The sequence below is a fragment of the Furipterus horrens genome, unplaced genomic scaffold (assembly GCF_987537825.1).
Source record: "Furipterus horrens unplaced genomic scaffold, mFurHor1.1.pri manual_scaffold_6, whole genome shotgun sequence".
NCBI lineage: Eukaryota > Metazoa > Chordata > Mammalia > Chiroptera > Furipteridae > Furipterus > Furipterus horrens.
This window is the reverse complement of record NW_028327176.1, coordinates 86,291,734-86,310,779: the sequence shown is the minus strand read 5'-3', so window position 1 is coordinate 86,310,779 and position 19,046 is coordinate 86,291,734. Positions and strand designations below refer to the sequence as shown.

Here is a 19,046-nt window from a genome sequence, read left to right as displayed (position 1 = left end):
CATCCATGGGTTTGCTGAATGATATATTGATGAGATTTAGTAAAGTTAGCACTTTACCAAAACTTTGCTTGATAAACAGTTGGATTTATTTATTGTCTAGTGAACATTACAAAAATGTGAGCACTTCAGATAGAAAATTTTCATTTTATATCTATACTGGTATCAACTCTTTATAAAAATTATATTTTATTTTTATGACTTTTAACAATTTAAAGGTTCTTTTGCTAATTTCTTTGAAGGATCAATTTATAAAATATACCAAATTAAACCAAAACATATTTTTTAACTATTTAAAATTTTATTCCAATTTACATTCAAAGCATTTTAAACAAGTTCTAAAATTGTAGGTGAATTGTAATTGTCCAGTTTTCATTTTGTTATGAAGTCTAATGAAATCTTGGGATACTTGTTGGCAGAAAGATGAAGCTGAGTCCTAGAGAACAAGAGAATGGGGGTTGGGAGCAAGAGGGCTCCAGAAACTTGGGGATCTGTGATCCTCAGCCCTGTAATACACTTCCAAACCTCCAACTATGGTTTAACATATTTTAAACAACTTTAGAGATATTAAAAAAAGAAATGAGTTTGGGGTGAACTGATACAGTAAATTTAGCGAACTGGTCATTGGCAAATTTATTCCTCAGTAAACTCATTTTTGGTGGATTGGGTTCCTCCAATTAACCTGGATCCTTTTTGAATCACATACAGTAATCTATAGCCCTTTTGAAAAGTCCCCTCCACACAGCTTCCCAGGTGGCTTTATGAACAGAAAGCATGTCATGGCACTCTTCTGCTTAAATTACCTCTGTTTTCTTTTGTCATACCGGGTAGAATAATAAGGAGACTTTCAATGGTGCTGTTGCTAAACCTTGCAAAGACCAGAATACCTGAAACCCACCCTCTATTCACACCAAACCTCATGATGTGAGTCTGCCCCACCCCAACCCCCAGCCTTGAAAGCTTGCCAAACTTCCTGTCTGCACTCTGGTAGGTATTTTGTTTTTTGTTTTTTGTTTTGCCTGGGATGACCCTTTATCAGCTGAGCCATCATCTCTTCAGAGAAAGCACACCCAGAAATCCACCTCAGTACCATCATGACCTTTACACTATCAACTCCTCATCCTCCTCATTTTGAAAAATTATTATTCATGAATTAATCCACAGGTAATACTCATCTTCTACTCCTATGTTGCCAACCTTTTCCAAGAGAAAAAAATAACTGGACCAATGAGTACCATTATCAGTTTATAGTTTTGTGTCCTTGAACCATCAGCGCTGTTTTTAGTCACCATAAATGCCATTCATTTTAGTGGCAGCTGCAAACTTGTCATTTTTGTTTTTTCCCATATATGTCTCTCTACCCATGTGTGAACTCCTAGAGAGCAGGAGTCTTATATTTCATCTTTGAAACCCAGGACCTTAGCTCTGTAGGGATATAAAAAATATTGTTAAGTAAAAGTACACACTGTCTGGGACCTGCTGGGTTCTTGTGAATGGGGACAAAGCTACTGAAAACAGGACTGCATAGATATGTCAGAGCTGAGGCATATAGGACCCTGGTCATGGATGGGAAATGCAGGGCGCTCAGCCTGTGGTCAGGACACGGCTCTTAGAGATTTGGCAGCAGCTACAAGGAGGAGCAGCCAGTTCCTCTTCCTCTAAATGTAATCACCTGGGTGAAGTGTGGTCCTGGACTCTCCCATAATAGTCCATGCAGCTCACAAAGCTGCACTCACTTTGTTCCTCTTTCATCAATTTTTTATGACTCTGTTTTGCACTCAGGTTTCCACATTGGTGAGCCCACTGAAAGGAGGACCAGGTACTGAGATCTGAAATTATAGCTAAATGGCAGTTTTGTGTAGGATAGTTGTGGCACTGCAGAGGGAAAAGGCAGGGGATTCATGATCAAATATGTCTAATGTGCTTCCCCCATCGCCGCCCCCCTCTCCGTAATGAGGAGGTACGAGGTAGGATTCAAAATCATGGTAATTCCATCATGTGAACAGAGATGAGAAACAACAAGAACACTGTGCTGTCTTTGTTAGCGATGTCAAAAAAGATGAACGCACTACTATTTTATTAGAACTAACAAGTATGCAGCTCACCACAGGTCACAGAGAACTTTTACAAATTATGTCTGCATCATCACAGTGCTCCTGTAAGGTATATATTCTTTTTATAGATGAGGCAAAACTAAGTCTTTCCTAGCTGAAATATTTTATCCGTGGTCACTCTGCTACTAATTTGACACTTTTTTTTTTCCATTCTTACCAAGTTTTATTCCCAAAAAAGGGGGGAGGGGGATAAAAAGGTCCATGAAGAGCAGTCATCACTCAACTTACAGAAAGACGAGGGCCCGATCAGATGCTACCATCCCTCTTTCCCACCGTCCGGGTTAAAAAGCCAACACGTGCTCACTGTGGAAGAGGGCGGCTGAAATGGGGCTCAAAAGATTTATAAAACCCCCAATTCTGTCTTCTATTTATCCTTTTCTTTTTGTTCTTGTTCTTTCTTCTCATGCCCAGCCTTAGCTTCTTCTTCCTCGTGTTTTTTGATCAGCTGTTCCACTTCCTTCTGTTTGAGGACTCTGATGACCGTCTTTCCATTCTCTCTGGTTAGCGTGGCAATTTCCACCTTTTCAGCAGAGAGCTTGCTCACGTCCATGGTCTTGTTGAGGACTTTGATAGCTAAAGCAAGTGCTGACTTCAGGGTCATTGCCCCTTCTTTGTAGTCTTGTTTTAACATAGACACAGCTGCGGTGTTGTTATTTCCAATGCATGTGGCCTTCCATCCCCTGTAATTTCCACTTGGGTCGCTTTTATAGAGCTGAAAGCCGTAATGCTTATCCCAGCCAATGTACAGCAGCGAGACGCCAAAGGGACGTTTCCCTCCAAACTGTGTGTACACTTGTTTGATATCACAGAGTGCTGTAACCAACTGCTCACAAGGAATTGGCTCCTGATACTGTAATAAATACCTTTGGGCAATGAGCCTCAGTTCATTGGTCAGAACGTTAGCGTCAGAAGTTATGCCGGCCACACTGCAAGCCATGTCCTCATTGAGCTTATAAATTTTTTCAGAGAAAAAAACCATCAAGCAGCTTGTGGATGTTGCGTCACTCTGCTGCAAGCAAAACACCGTCGTTTGCTAAAATTCCCAAACAGGTGCCTGCATGTCCGATGGCCTCCATGGTGTATTCAACCTGGTACAAGCGACCTTCTGGAGAAAATATAGTGGTCCTGGAGTCATATCTTCGAGACATGTTTTCTGAACTTTACAGCTCCAGAGAAGAAAAACTGGAATTGAGGGCTACACGAAGGGCTTCATGCCACAGGAAAAATCCACTTGCAACCCCCGAGTGTCCGCTGCCAATATCTGACACTTTTTTTTTATTATCTAAAATGCGATTTTAAAGAGATAATTTTGTGGAAAGAGAAAAGACCTACTTTATATGAGTAGCCATGGAAAATTCATATAACTGGTTATCTAAGGGTTCATATGGGAACATATGTGAGTAGCTTTGTAAAGATTTAGAAAAATTTAGGGGTAAATGTTTGATAAACTTTTATGAAAAGGAAATAAGGTTCTGGGGGCAGTATTTCTAATTATATTACTTCTGGCATTAAGGAGGCCACAGAACCCTTTAAAATAAACAGAGTTTCTTGATTCCTGAAGTAAATGCAGAATGGGGTCCTGGATGGCAATCCTGGTGACCAGATAACAATCGTGTTCATGGTTTGTGGGGAACCGCTCCTTGTGGTTTAGGGAATTGTAGCCCCAGCCCAAGCATGACTTGCCCCCCACCCCTATCCCAGCTTGTCTTTAAGTCTCCATGTAAGGCTGCGCAGGAGACATAACCTAAAGCCACTCAGAGGGTTTCCGTGGGAATTGGATTTAAAGAATGCTTATTATGCTTTAGAACTTGCTCTGCTTTTCTTATCTCTTTATGTAATATAAACAATCTCTAGCAAGAAATGTATGAAACTTCACACCTAATGCCAGTGTGACATCAAGATGTTTGGTAGATCGTGACACAGACTGGTCACTGTGCCCTCTGTACTGGTACATGTAATCTGTTACTGTCAACCGTAATCCAAACGCCTAAAAGCTATTGATGATTCATGAATTTTGACCTTGTATCTCCCATGTGTATCCTCCTCAATAAAAAGCATCAGGGGCGAAGGTCTGATTGCTGTTCTCCACTAGAGAGAGCAGCCACCTTTCTTCCCCCCAGACATAACATAGTGTCCTGGATAGATTTGTTCTGCCGTGCTCATGAAACCTCTGCTGGACAGAGCAGTTTCTAACCAAGCATAGTGTGTTGGAGGCAGCTCCACCTCTATGGTTAACCAACGGACCAAGCACAGATTCCAGGGGATGCTGACCAGGGAAGATGATTTCTCCCTGAATTTCCACAAACACCTTTAATCTTCCACCCTGAGGGAACAGAGGATGTCCTCTGGGGGAGTCCTCCTACTGTAAGCCTCACACATTAATGACTGTTTCTTTATCTCATTGTGTACCCACATGGGCACATACTGCCCTTATCCTAACCTGGGGCCAATGGAGTGATTCAGGAGAGGCACAGAGGGAGTGGGGATGTCTGTCTGAGTGGCCTTCTTCTTAGGCTGGGCCAGCAGTGCCTGCTGTGAAGAATGTAACCAGGATACGGACAGTGCAGAGAACTCCAGAAAATGTAGAGAATGCTGACTGGGTCAGGGGAAGCAGCCACAGAGTCCAAACCAGGGCCTTTCAGATGAGACTTTAGCCAATCAGAAAAAGGAGACTAAGCTGACACTTTTGTTGCTAGCAGAGAAGTCTGGGTGACGAGGCCTGTGAGACTGGAAACACCCAGGTCTGGTGCAGCCTGTTCTGCCCAGCCCAGAACAGAAGTGATGAATTTTCCCCTTAGGATAGCAGGAATAGGATGAACCAGAGGCCTCTGTTAATTCTGAAGGACCCTGTGGACAGGATTGAGGAAACCGAGGCACTTTCAAGTTTATTCTCTGACTAGTCTTTCTTGTTCCAAACCCTAATCCAGGTCTGAGTTGGATGTTCGTCCTTTCTGTTTCCACCCTTATTTTGGAGTTATGCTAATCCTGACACACCGCTGCTGGAGGAAGCCCGGAGACAAATTCCCCAGGCTCAGGTGCTCTGGAATGATGCAGCCAATAGAGAAAACTGGAACAGCTCACGGCCTCTATGTGCTGCTAATTAGACTTCTTGTCTTGACTGTTCCCTATTACTTTTTGCCTGGCAAACTCCTTATATGTATTCTACTTTTAGATCCTATCCTCAATTTAAAAAAGGAGAACCTAAAACACAGGGAAGAAAGGCAAGGAAGGAGAGAAGAGAGGGCGATACTTATTATCTTGTTTATTAATGTTTACCAGGCATTGTTTTAATTACTGTATAACCATTAGTACTGTTAGGTAGGCAAAGTGGCTAAGGAAGGACCCAGAGCCAGAAAAGTCCATTAAGAGTTTTATTAGGAGGGAGACACTGCAGTCAGATGGACTGAGTCTGAACAACAGACTACAGCACTGAGGAAAGGAGTAGAGGGACTTTTAAGGGCGTGGAGCAAACCCTCAGGGGGATGGGTCACCCTGCTGGTCAGCTCCAGAGTCCAAGATATAGGTTTTTGCAAAACAACAACGTGCCCTGATTAGGGATGGCTGTCAGGAGACTTATGGTCCTTGTTTCTGGGAAATGATTAAGGGAGAGGGGAAGGGGCAATGGGGGTGTAATTAGTTGTCAGCAGGATGCCAACCACCATCCCTTAGTCCCCTCTGTTAACAGGGAACCTTGTGATCTGGTGCATGGCCAGTGTTGCAGACTCTCTTTGTTTCAGCACAGCTGGTCGCTCAGTCCTATGTGAGTGCAGGTCACAGTTCCTGAGGACACAGTGCAGGGCCTGACTCAGGTGGCAGGTTTCGTGGCAGGCAACATGGGGTCTCTGGCCCTAACAAGCACTACCCCTAGTGATGAGCTAGAGGAGGCTGATAAATAATACACTTATTAAAAACCCCACATCAATAGTTCTGCCACATGGGGCTTGATGCTGAGGGGCTGGCACAGTACAAGCTGTGACTCTAACATCTGCTTCCTCAGTAGCACTGTTCAGGCCCCAGGAAATGCTTCTCCACATCTTTTGCTCTCTGTCCTGGAAGCTAAAGGTGACTGCCTTGATGTCGTGAATGTTCCTGGATTGTGCTTTTGCTGACATCTGATGAACTGGTTCATGGTTCAGGGAGGATTTAAGCAGCTGAAGAGCTTAAAAGAGAAAAACCAACTTTAATGTAGAACCCACTCAGCGTTATCTCCCACAATAAGTGAGGGAGCAGGGCTATTTATTCTCTGATTCCCATTTTTCATTAGCCAACAGGGCCATTGAACCCCCAACTCTTGTGGCCAGCCCCAATTGCAGGCTGAGAAAACCCTAACGTGGATAATTTTAAGAGCTTGCAATAGGCTGCATCAAAAACAGGAACAATCAACTTAACTTTCAAATACTTTCATTCAAATAGCACAAATGCAATAGATTCTTGCATAATAAAGAATTACTTGCTGGCAGGGCTGGGTGTCATATTTGTGTGTGTGTGTGTGTGTGTGTGTGTGTGTGTGTGTGTGTGATGTTTCCAACAGTTACACATGGTAGCAGAGAGGAACACTTTGCAATATTAACCCAGTGGTATTACTGGTAAGTTTGTATCCCAGTGGTATTACTGGTAAGTTTGTATATAAGAAGATGTAGATGTAAAATGCATGAAACAGGATCCATCTTCTCCAAAGAGAAGCTTGAAGCAAAAAAGAGGTTGAGTAATTTGTTGACTCTCATAAAGCACATGGAAGGTAGAGCTGCAGCCCCAAACCATTTCCTCTCAGAGCTCTGCTCTTCCCACCACAACTTAAGGCTCCAGGAGTGTTTAAGATAATAGAAGGGAACACTTCCTTGACAACAATTTTCTCTCCCCTGATACAGGATCCCCACTTATTTTCCTCTACTAAAAATCTCAAGTATAAGTACAATAGGTTTTAACTAAATATCACAAAGACGTCTATTCTTAAATCTTTTTTCTCTTGGTTCTGTAGACCCCTAAGGCATTCAATCTTCAGATCTTCTATAACAGAGAAAATCCTCAGTGCAATTTGATGAAGACTCAGTTCAGGCACTGGGTAAAGAACCTTCATAAAAGACATCTGCCCAGAGACAGATGAGGGACTTCATCTGCAGTGCTGATTGGTTCCTTTCCTGGGGACTCTCCAGTTCTACCTTGCAAGAACACTTTCACAGGTTTTTATTCTCCAAAGTCTACCTCCGAGTCATCGGGTGGAGCTGTGTTCACTACCATTACTTCTTCCTTTGTTCTCAGCTGTGTCCGGTCCGGGAAAATGGTCCTGCAGATCCTCAGGGGCCTTTGGACAGCAGCTGCGATGGTGACGCTGGTGGTGCTGAGTGTCCCAGTGACTGAGGGCAGAGACTCTCCACGTGAGTGCCGGGCCACCAGCCTGGGGACCAGGCTCTGAGGGACTCTTGGGCTGGGGTGTGGGCTATGACCTGAGATTACAGTATTTTATCACTCATTTCCTCTCTTTTGGGAAAGAGAGTGATGTCACATTCTCTCTTTCACCTTCTAAAGAGAAGGTGAGGATAATAGCCGCCCCACCGTCTCAAGCCTGGGGATGTTATAATAGGAGGGAGGAGACAGAGTGCACCCACTACCAGTGATAAGTAAAGCAGTTATTTTCGAAGGTAGTTTCTCCAAGGAAGACATAGCAGGATTTGTCCTTTCAGGGTCCCCCCCACCCCCCAATATCTTGTCTGGACTAAAATACTAAGGGATTCTGAGTTGGGGAAATGTCTCTGTGGTCTCAGATTTGAGGGAAAGGACTCCACACCCTTGAGTCCCAGTGGAGGATTCTGGAGGCAAACTCTTGGGATGTGAGTGAAGCTGAGTGACCACAGACAGGGAGGCTTAACTTCAAGTTTTACCAATTTAGAGTCAAATAGTAAGTTGAGTGGGATTCGGAGTCTTGGGTTGATGGTGGACTGAATTTAGGAGAAAGGAGAATGTAAAGAGGGGAAATAATACATATAGAGAAACCATTTATTTCAGACACAGGATTCTAGCTTCACATAACTTCTTTGTCGATCTTCCTAACACCCCTATGTGTAGGATTATGGTCTTCTTTTTACACAATTCTATTTAGGCTACAAATACTCTAAGTAACCTGTCCAAGCTGGTAAGTGGCACAGTTTAACTGGAATCTAATTCATCTACTTGAATGCCTGTGCTCTTCGCATGAAACATTTGGCGCTTGTAGGAGCCGGGAGGCGTCCGTCCCTTCCAGCGGCAGTGCCGGGAAGGAGGGTAATTTGTCAGGCGCCAGGAGAACATGCTTGTCAGCAAAGGACAGGCTTAATTGTAGACCTTTCTTTTCACTGCGTCCCTTGAACTCTCGTGCTTGTGTGGACACTTGACTCAGGTTCCCGGGAGTTCTATGGAAAGTGGGGTTTCTTGTGAAACGTCCCGATTTCTCTAAGGCCGAGGATGGATGTGAAATCGGCCGCCTGCCCCCTGCCCAGGTGCCAGGTTCCGGCTGGGATCGCAGGTCCTGGGCTTGTCCCCAGAGGCGTTTCTCGCTCCGTCCCCTCCCTACACGCAGGCGGCCCGGAAGCCCGGGGGGTGGAGGGGGCGGCGGGCAGAGCCGCGGGAGGATCCCGGTCCCCGCGGAGGCGCGGGGAGGGCGCCGGGTCGCAGCGGCGTCGGAGGCTGACGGTCCCCGGCACAGCGGCTGCGCGGGGCGCGGGGCTGCGGCCTGACAGGGTGCGGTTCCCCGCAGAGGACTTCGTGTTCCAGTTTAAGGGCCTGTGCTACTTCACCAACGGGACGGAGCGGGTGCGGGCTGTGGACAGACACATCTACAACCGGGAGGAGTTCATGCGCTTCGACAGCGACGTGGGGGAGCACCTCGCGCTGACGGAGCTGGGGCGGCCGATCGCCGAGGCCTGGAACCGGGATAAGGACTTCATGGAGCAGAAGCGGGCCGAGCTGGACACGGTGTGCAGACACAACTACCCGATGGATGAAGCCATGACCCTGCACCACCGAGGTGAGCGCCCGGGGCCCGTGGCCGGGGGACGGGGAGGCCGGCGCCTCCGGCGGCGGAGGGCGGGGACCGAGGCCCGCGGCGGGGCGGACGCAGCGGGCTCCTGTTCCCTGGGCGGCCCGCGGCGACTGCGGCTCTTCCCACCCATCCTGCCCCTCCCCGCCCTCACCTTGGCCGGAGCTGTGCCCCGCGCCCCGAGGCCCCTCTGCGCCCCGGCCCCCGCCCGGCTGTCAGCGCCCGGCAAGGCAGGTTTCCATCGCCGGCCGGCGGGTTCCGCCATCGCACAGCTGCCCTGAGGGCCCCACGCACACGTGCTAATGTATCAGAGTCGTGACTTATTCTGTTTTGGTCTCAAATTATTATTCAGCCAAGTTCTGATTTCTTAAGTGGCTGTCGCTAGCCCTGGGCCTCTTCGGGGTCGGGGCTGTCAGTCAGGTGTGCGCCTCCGACCCGCACTGACCAGGGGGCTCGGGTCCTCAGGTCACTACGCCTTTGTGAGACGGACGAGTAAGTGTTCTCAGCTGCCGTCCACTAGGCTCGGTAGGAAACAGAAGGGTCAGGAGAACCTTTCAAAACTGACTTTATTATTTTGGGCTATTTTGCTTCATGCATTAAACTAAACTCTACTTGACTTACGTCTTAATTTAGAATTTGTGACTGCAAAATCTGAGGGAAAAAGTGCGAAAAACAAAAACAACACTTCAGTAGCTTTGTAAGGCAGAGTGTAATTTCTTAGAAAAGCCCAACTAGTGGCGCAATAGAGCTGAAGTTTTGAAGTAAATAAATTGATGCTGTTAAATTACTGAATAAAAGTCGTTTCAGGTTTCTTTTGCCCTAGACCCTGCCTATCCTCCCTCCCTATGCCTCCACTCCTCTCAGAATCATCATCCTCTTCAAGAGTAGCTATTTTGAATGTTAATTATAGCCATTTAATGAGCATCTATTTCTTGACAATTACCTTACCAAACACCATCTATATATTATGCTATTTAATTCCATAACTACTTGTGTGTTAGGAATCATCATAGCCACTTTAACATACTAATATTGGTACATAATAAACACTTTAATCCACATTTATTCACCAGGTCCTGAAATCTCCCCAAAATACATATGTGTATAATGGAAGCAGAGCCTCATTAAAGCCAGTTATGACCAGGAGCAGGGAAATGAGTCTGTTCTTGCCTATTTTCAGTGTTGGTGAGACAAAATGGTACTTTCAGGGGACTGAGAATTCACTGATGAATCCCTAGTCTGCTGCAGTGTTAGATATACATGTTCACATAACTTTTAGCTGACTTTACACTCTCTTGCCTTCTGACCCACATCCTAATGCCACCAAGTACTTATATTTTTGTTATTTCAGATCTCTTTCATAAAAATTATTTCTCTCTTGAACTTGTGCCCTCTATTTTTACTCTCATCTGTCTAAGCTGACAGATCTTATAAGTCCATCTAGTCGACCATGAGTTTAATCTCCAGGAGGGAGAACCCGGAAAAGGGTTAGTCTAAGCTGAAAACGATTCCTTCCATGGCTCAGGAGTGCCATACATATAACGGAGATGCTAAGACTGCCTGCTGACCTCAGCAAGTCATTTACTTACTTGTTCACTTTACATTCTCATTAACCTAGGCCCATGTCTGCAAGAATCTCAGAATATTTTCTGCAGAGAACATACATGTTAATAATGCCTGATTTCAGAATAAGGATGTAATTTTTAATAGTAAGGGGGTGGATTAAGGTAGGCTGCTAGTAACTCAACTCACTTGAATGTTAAAAAAATTAGGGAAAAAAGAAAATAAGTGAACAATTATCAAATAGATAAAACATACATGAAACAGTTACTGTATTTTTACACTATGGGAATAAGGGAGATACGGTAAAATGGCTAGAGAGGTAAAGGATAAGATATGTAAACAGGTAGACAGAAGTGTGCTGTATTTGGTCATGAGTAGCAGTCAGAGAAGAAAAAGGAATTGAGACATGGGCAAACATATTAATTAGTGACACTTGTTTTCAGGCTTCCCTTTCCTTTCCTTCAAAAATTACAAACTTTGGAAATAACATTTATTATTTTGTCTCTTACTAGATTGTAAGTTCTGTAAGGGCAGGGACCATGATCTATTAATCTTTCTACTCCTAGTGCTAAATTCATATTTGTTGAATGAATAAATGAATCAATAAGTGAATATAATATAGGTGGCATATATGATGTAGACATGGAAGATTATGCATTTAATAATATAAAATTTAATAGGGAGCTTTTCACAGAATGGCATTTGAGGTAAGATTAGGCAAAAAGCTGAGGGAGGTGCTTTGTGGATGGGTGACATATAAGAAGTGCTCTTGCTCTTACTATTACACACTGGGGATTACAGAATATATCCTGTTTGAGAAGCATCACTTTGGAATCAGGATGTGATGGTTACTGCTTGTCCTATTTTGTTGGACATAGAAATGCCTATACATTCTTAATTCTCAGTCCATGTTACTATTTGTGGAGCCATGATTAGTGCTGGTGGTCTCATGGCCAGCAGGAGACTCATTTATGTATTTTTTCTACTGTGAGGATCAGTGAGACCAACAAAAAACAGTGTCACTGCCCTAGTGTAAATCCTCGAGCTGATCCCGATGGTTACCTTCAATAGCTGTGAGGGAGAAGAAGTCCAGACTTATTATATTTATTTTAAAAACTATGAATAGTGGCCTATGTAATATAGCAATTTAAAATTTTAATGGGCTTCATTTTTGTCAATTGGCATCAACAGAATAATTCCCCAAAATGATTACTGCTATCTCTTGAGACTGAAAAGTAAACTGACTAATATGTTTATTTGGGCTAATAAAGCAGCCCAGCTTAGAAGCTAATCTCAGACTTGGAATCCAGGGTTCTTTCCACTATGGTACAAGGAGGAGTCTCCCCAGGGGGAGAATTGCTGTGTGGTCTCACATCTCACTTTGTCTTTTCCTGTCTGTTACTCCCCCCAGTGGAACCTACAGTGACCATCTCCCCATCCAAGACAGAGGCTCTAAACCACCACAACATGCTTGTCTGCTCGGTGACAGATTTCTATCCAGGCCAGATCAAAGTTCGGTGGTTCCGGAACAACCACGAGGAGACAGCCGGTGTTGTGTCCACCCCCCTTATTAGGAATGGGGACTGGACCTTCCAGATCCTTGTGATGCTGGAAATGACACCCCAGCGAGGAGACGTCTACACCTGCCAAGTGGAGCACCCCAGCCTCCAGAGCCCCATCACAGTGGAGTGGCGTAAGGGGCACTTTGCTTCCTTTCACTGTGGGCCCGACACACAGAGAGCAAACAGAGCTTTCCCTGGCCTGTCCCTTCTCATCCTCTGTCCCTGATGTCACTACTGAGCTGGACATCATAGGATGCTAGAGCCATGGCAGGGCATCAGAAGATTCCTGATGTCATTGTCTTCCCAGACACTAGGGAGGTCAGTGTACACACCATGGTCCCAGGACTCAGCCCTGAGAGCTCTGAAGGATTAACTGTGCAGCTGGTGACTGGGGTCTTAGGGGCTAAGGTTAAGGATGTGTCTCAAAGAGCAGGGATCCACTTCCTCCTCTCTCTCACCCACGCACAGTGTCTAAAGATATATTGGCTGGTCCCTGCCCTAGGGGTGGTCAGAATGGAGAACTAGGTTCCCCGGGCACCTCTACCTCCTCTACCTCACACTGGACTTTAGGTTTCCCAAAGGGCCTGTGGGTGTGGGGACAAACGCTGATACTCAGGCTCTGCTCCCCAGGGTCGCAGTCTGAATCTGCCCGGAGCAAGATGCTGAGTGGCGTCGGGGGCTTCGTGCTGGGACTGATCTTCCTCGGGCTGGGCCTTTTTGTTCGTCACAGGAAACAGAAGGGTAAAGAAGTCTGGGGAAATGGGGGAAATGAGCTGTGACAAAGACACTCTGTTGATGAGGTCTCTGCTTTCAGGTGAAAGTCTTACCTCCTGACCTGGAAGGAAGGAGGCTGGGCTGGAGGTGGGAGGAGACGGGACAGCCTAGAGGAGGCTTTGGACTCCGATTTCACTGGCTGAAAAGGCAGCCCTGCCACAGATGTGACTGGTGGCGTGTGTCCTAGGACTTACAGTTTATCATCCCACTGGCCCCTTTCCTCAGAGCATTGGCCTCCCTTCCTTCTGGTGATGTTCATTCATATGGGGATTTTAGCTTAGGGTGGTTAAAGGCTTGTGGCTGATGGATAGGGAGGGAATAAATACTCTAATTAAGTTGCTTGTCTCCTTTCCCTTTGGGGTGGGTGAGGGACTGCCTGTTTGTATAATGGGACTTTTCTCTGTGTAACTTTCTTTTGTAGGATCTCATGGACCTCCGCCAGCAGGTACTATTTCTGCTCTGATTCAATGGGGGTGTGGTGTGGTGTGAGGAGAGGTAAAAGAGGGAGGGGCATGAGGAGAGTGTACCTGGCTACAAAGGTCTTGGTTCATGGCCTGCCTATTCTCTGCCACGGAATCAAGAAGGGAGAAGTTCACCCAGTTTCTGTAGGAAGCTCCAGGGGTTTTTAGGCAGAACCAGGACTTAACTCTGGTGACATCTTTCTATGAAACTTGGAGCCAGAGTCATATTTTGGGTGTTAAGACACCAGGATGATGCCCACTTTGTGCCACATATTGGTGGCTACTGCCTGTGAGCATTTATATGTGACTGCAAGAGGCTACTACTAGTAGAAGGAAGGTTAGTTATTAGTCACTAAAATGATTGAAGTGCTCATATCCCCCCCAAAGGATAACTGCTGTTCCCCTGCCTCCTGGACATCTGTGTGGAGCTGAAGTGTGTGTCCATTTACATAGCTGTTAGGGAGGTGATGGCCTTATGCTCCAGACCTCAGCTTTCTCTGATGCTATAGGGACCCCGAGAGGAGGGGAGAGGGTATGTACTCAGGGTGCTGGGTGCTGATCATGCTCTCTTCTACAGGGCTCCTGCACTGACTCCTGCGGACACTTCGACTGGGATTGGCTGTTTCTTCTGTAATGCCTTCTTATCCTTGCCCAGAATTCCCAGCTGCCTGTCAGCCTCTCCCTCCCTGAGATCCGAGCCCTACAGTGACTCTGACACAGTTGGTGGGTCACCTCCTGTGACCCTGGAGTCTGTGCCTGTGGGCTCCCAGCTGAATCTACTCAAGGCCCCCAGGCATTTTTTGTTTGTTTTGGTTTCTATTCCCCCCACAGACTGTTCAAGAGAAGCACGTTAAAGCCTTTACCTGACTATAGAATTTTGTCATAATTAAACATGTTATGTGTTATATGTATTCTGAGGCTTCTTAGCAGGATGGAGGCAGGAAACTACTGCAGAATGAAAGAACATATTTTGTTCCTTGAGGAAGACTAGAGGCACCTTGGGGTGCCATGTTAAAAGTGGTCAGAGGAGGCAGAAAAGCGGGGACAACTGAAATAGCATAAACAATACAATACAAAAATTTAAAACCTTATGACAAGTGCTGATAAGGATTTGGAGAAAAGGGAACACTCGTACACTGTTGGTAGGATTTTAAATTACTGCTGCCACTAATGGAAAAACAGTCTAAAGATTTCTCAAACCTTATAAATTAACCTGCTACATGATCTGGTAATCCCACTTCTGGGTACTTATTCAATGAAAACAAAAACACTAATTGTAAAAGACATATGAGGTTTGTCTAGAAAAAGTCCAGTCATTGTTAATATAATGAGAATGGTTTTCATCACATCGATGGATCCTGACAGCCAAGGAGAGTGGTCTGGAATGCACGTGTGTGAACAATAACGACTTCACTGTACTATTCAGGGGGGATGGTAGATGCCGTTGAGTGAGCAACATACTGTGTGGCCATAGCATTCAAAGTGACTGAGCAAGTAGAGCAACAAATCTGCATCAAATTTTGAGTTAAGCTTGAACATTCCTCCGTGGAAATTATTTGGATGATTCAGAAAGCTTGAGGATGATGTAATGAGTGCAGTGCAAATAAAAGTGTGGCACAAAGTAGAATTTGAACCTCATGACCTGAGTTACAGTTGTGAGCAGACATTACAAAGTGATTAGTAAGAGGTGGTATAGTTCCCAGTCCCCTGTTATAGTTAAAAAGAGACAATAATAAGGCAGCTGAATGCTAAACAAGCAAGTGACAGACTTCATATACTTATGCATTCTTCTCCATTGCTGAGAATTTTGCCAAAGGTGTGTTCTGGTTGGGACTGGACAAGGAACCTTCTGTATGAAAACTAAGAAAGGGACAAATGACACTGATTTCAAAAGGGTTGAGTGGAGCCCTCAGAGAAAGTAGCTGAGCAAGACCACTACAATCCTTCTCTGAGGTTTTTTCCAACCAGTTCTCTGGCTGCAGTTCTTACTGGCTTTAACCCAAGGGGGTGCATGGTTTGAGGGATGCTGGCCAGCACCGCTTAATCATCAGGGAATTAATTGTATGTCTTTATGCCTGCCTGATGGACACATCTCTTGGAAGAAATAGTTATCCAAAAGGCTCAATATTTTAAAATCCTTATGTATTTTAAACCCTTATTTCTGGAGCTGTTTGCATTTGGTAAGTTGCTCTTAAAATAGGTAAGATGATAGAACATAGAAAGAAGATACTGCCTTTTGTATCTTTAGTCTGTCTCTCTGTTCCCCAGAGTTGCATCATGAAAGCATTCACCTTCAAATAGCTCATTGGAAATATATAAAAAATAGAAGGACTATCTTCTCTGCCTCAAATTTCTCTGATTCCTACAGGCATCAGTTGAGGTCCCCTTCCTTGTATTGGTACCTATCTGTGAGCATGGCAGCTGAGGGGGACAGGAGTGAGGCTGCCTGTGTCTTCCTCCTCATTTAATGTGCTGGCTTTGAAAAAGCAGGACATTTGGCTTAGACAGATGGAGGGCAGGGTCATTTTCAAAATGAAATGAGTGCACAAATTACATTGTGAAGTTGGCATGACCATGACTGCTGCTGTGATAGACGGACTTTTATTTAATCTCTGATAGGCAGTTGGGGAATAGGTTCATTTTGGGGGAGGATGGGGGGATGGCAATAGAATGCCCTTTAATTAGTGATAGAAATCTGGAAAGCAGTAAACAGGATGGAATATTATAAAACATCATAGAAGATGGCGGAGGAGTGAGGGAAGACTGCGCTTTCAGGCTCTCGAGACCTGTCTGTAGTTTGGACTAATTGCAGACAGAACATCTTAGTGAGCAGCTGGACACTGGCAGGAGTCAAGCCTTGGCACTGCTGGATTAGAGAAAATCACCTGGGAATGACCTGTTTGGTGAGGATAGCAGAAGAAAAAGGGACGAGACGGGATTTCTGACTGGGGTGTCTACCTGAGCTGCAGCTGGAAGTACACAAAGGCTTTTTGGTGACCACAGGCTTCCCCAGAGAGGAATTGGGAGGAGAGCAGATCTCTGCCCCCTGGCAGAGACAGAACTCGACCAGGTGGCATTGGCGCTGAGAGAAAAGAAACAGCGTACTGCTGTGCATGTGAGAACATAATTTCCTTTATATTTTTCTCTTGTGAACTGCAGAGAGGGGAGGAAAATTTGAGGGTGGTAGGCCATTCTTGAGCGCAGGCGCAGAGGTGCGCTCATTCACTCCCCAACCCTACCCTTGGGTTGCGGGGGTGCGCATAGGGAAGTGCCCTCATTCACAGGCCCAGGTGCACAGGGCCGTGAGTCCAGGCGCCCCTCGGACACTCCCCAACAGACATAAGATCAGTGCCCCAATGGGCACAGGGAGGGCCCACTGAACACGCAGAAGACCGTGCGCAGACACCCCTAGCCAGCTCCAGTGGGTGCCAGGCCCCAGGCCGGAAAGCAGAACACTAGCTCATGCTCTGCTTGTGCCCGCCCAGACGGGTGAGGGAAGGCGGGCAGCTGCGGCACGGGAATGGTGGGTGGCAGCGACTCACAGATACTCACTTCCACTGTGCACAAGTGTTCGGGGCCCCGCCCCAAGAGGTGAGAGATCAACTCCTGGAGTGCAGCTCAGCAGGCCTGAGGCTAGTGCTCAGGCCACCTTGTGCACGCACAGGCACACAAAAGCACCTTGGCTGGCTCCAACAGGCGCCAAAGGAATGCACTGTGCACACCGCTGCTGCAAGGAACAGGAGCCTCTGGCCCACCTCATTAGACCAGCTGTGGGTGCAGAAAAAGAAGATGACACACAAAGGCTGAATGGAGTAAAAACATTCCTTTTATATATTTTTAAAATTTTTTATTTCTATTTTAGTATTTTTAATTTGTATTTTATTTTTTTTAAATTTTTTAAAATTTCTTATTTTTAATTTTAAATTTAAATTTAATTTTTTTCTCTTAAAAACTATATCTTTAATTTGTTTCATACAATCTCTCCTTCTCATCCTTCCTCTTTAATTTTTATTTGTTTGTGAGTCTAGTTTAGCTTCCCTTTCACACTAAATAAATAGAATATAACTACTATATAAATTTAATACTATACAATCCCACTTTCTTACTATATTCTACATTCTTCCCTCTCTTTCTTTAATTATTATTAACATACAATGTAAATATTACCTACTGTCTTGCATAGTCTCGACACTATTCGCTACTATTATTAATCTATCATTCCCTCTCTCAAAAATCATATTTTTCCTCCTTAAAAACAACTCTTATATATTCTTCCTATAGTATAAAAGCTCTAATCTCTCTACATTTATATTAATACTCGTTGACTGACAATAGCAGGATAGAGGGTGGGGGATATTTTTGAGGGTGAGGGTCTCCTGCCTGGGCTGTGTGTTTATGTTTTTAACAGCATTTCCACAAAAGAACTCAAGAAAAAGTGGATAGAGTGACTCTCAATCAACTAGCCAGAGGGAAGATCCTACCAAAGAGCATCTGAAATATAACCAGACAGCATAAACAAACGACATAATGGGTACCCCAAGAACATCAGGCTCAGGAGATCAAAGAGACGGCACCACTGAAACACCCAGATCTCCTATAAAAAATCTCATACCACAAAGCTGGTAAGTCAAAGCAGACAAATCCAAAAAACAAAAACAAACAAGAAGAATCCAACATGCTAAGACGCAGAAATAACCTCTCAATGAAAAGAAAAGAGGAATCCCCAGAAAGAGAGATAGATAGAATAGACATAGCCCAAATGTCAGACATGGAATTCAAAACAATGGTGGTGAAGAAGCTCAATATACTCGAGAAACTCAAAAACAACTATGACAACCTTCAAGGAAGTTACCAACAGCTCCAAGAAAATTACAGGGAACTTGCAGAGAACTACACCAGCATAAAAAAGGACATAGAAACTAGTAACAAGAACCAGGAAGAAATGAAAATTACAATCTCAGAACTGAAAAACACAGTAGAATCAATTAAAAGCAGACTAAACGAAGCAAAAGATTGGATCAGTTACCTAGAAGATAGTGGAGAAAAAAATTCCCAGAGAATACAACAAAATTAAAAAAGATTGAAAAAGTATGAAGAAGATGTAAGGGAATTACAGGATAGCATGAGGAAAAACAACATCAGAGTCATTGGAATTAAAGAGGGAGAAGAGGAACAAGGAATAGAAAAGATGATAGGAGAAATAATGACAGAAAATTTTCCCAACCTGATGAGAGAAAAAGTTATGCAAGTTCAGGAAGCACAGAGAGTTCCAATGAAGAGGAACCCAAAAAAACTCACTGCAAGGCACATCATAATTAAAGTGGCAACATTCAAAAACAAAGAGAGAATCCTGAAAGCAACAAGAGAAAAACAGCAAATAACATACAAGGGAGCTCCGATAAGGCTAATGACCGATTTCTCAACAGAAACACTACAAGCCAGAAGGGAATGGTCAAAAATATTTCAAGCAATGAAAAACAAAGGCCTACAACCAAGAACAGTCTACCCAGCAAGGCTTTCATTCAAAATGGAAGGTGAAATGTGTTTCCCAGACAAAGGAAGA

At 44.7% G+C, this 19,046-nt stretch overlaps 1 protein-coding gene and 1 pseudogene across 1 annotated transcript; one reads left to right on the top strand and one right to left on the bottom strand.

The window, feature by feature from the left end:
- Positions 1-2,359: 2,359 nt before the first annotated feature.
- Positions 2,360-3,104, bottom strand: LOC150006799 (proteasome subunit alpha type-4 pseudogene; annotated as a pseudogene).
- A 4,280-nt stretch (positions 3,105-7,384) lies between these two features.
- On the top strand, positions 7,385-14,388 carry LOC150006798 (HLA class II histocompatibility antigen, DQ beta 2 chain-like). The gene is made up of 6 exons (XM_090282173.1): positions 7,385-7,486; positions 8,842-9,111; positions 12,098-12,379; positions 12,879-12,989; positions 13,444-13,467; positions 14,061-14,388. Exons 1-6 carry the CDS (start codon positions 7,390-7,392, stop codon positions 14,072-14,074), a joined length of 798 nt encoding a protein of 265 aa, XP_090138299.1. The 5' UTR covers positions 7,385-7,389; the 3' UTR covers positions 14,075-14,388.
- The last annotated feature ends 4,658 nt before the right edge of the window (positions 14,389-19,046 follow it).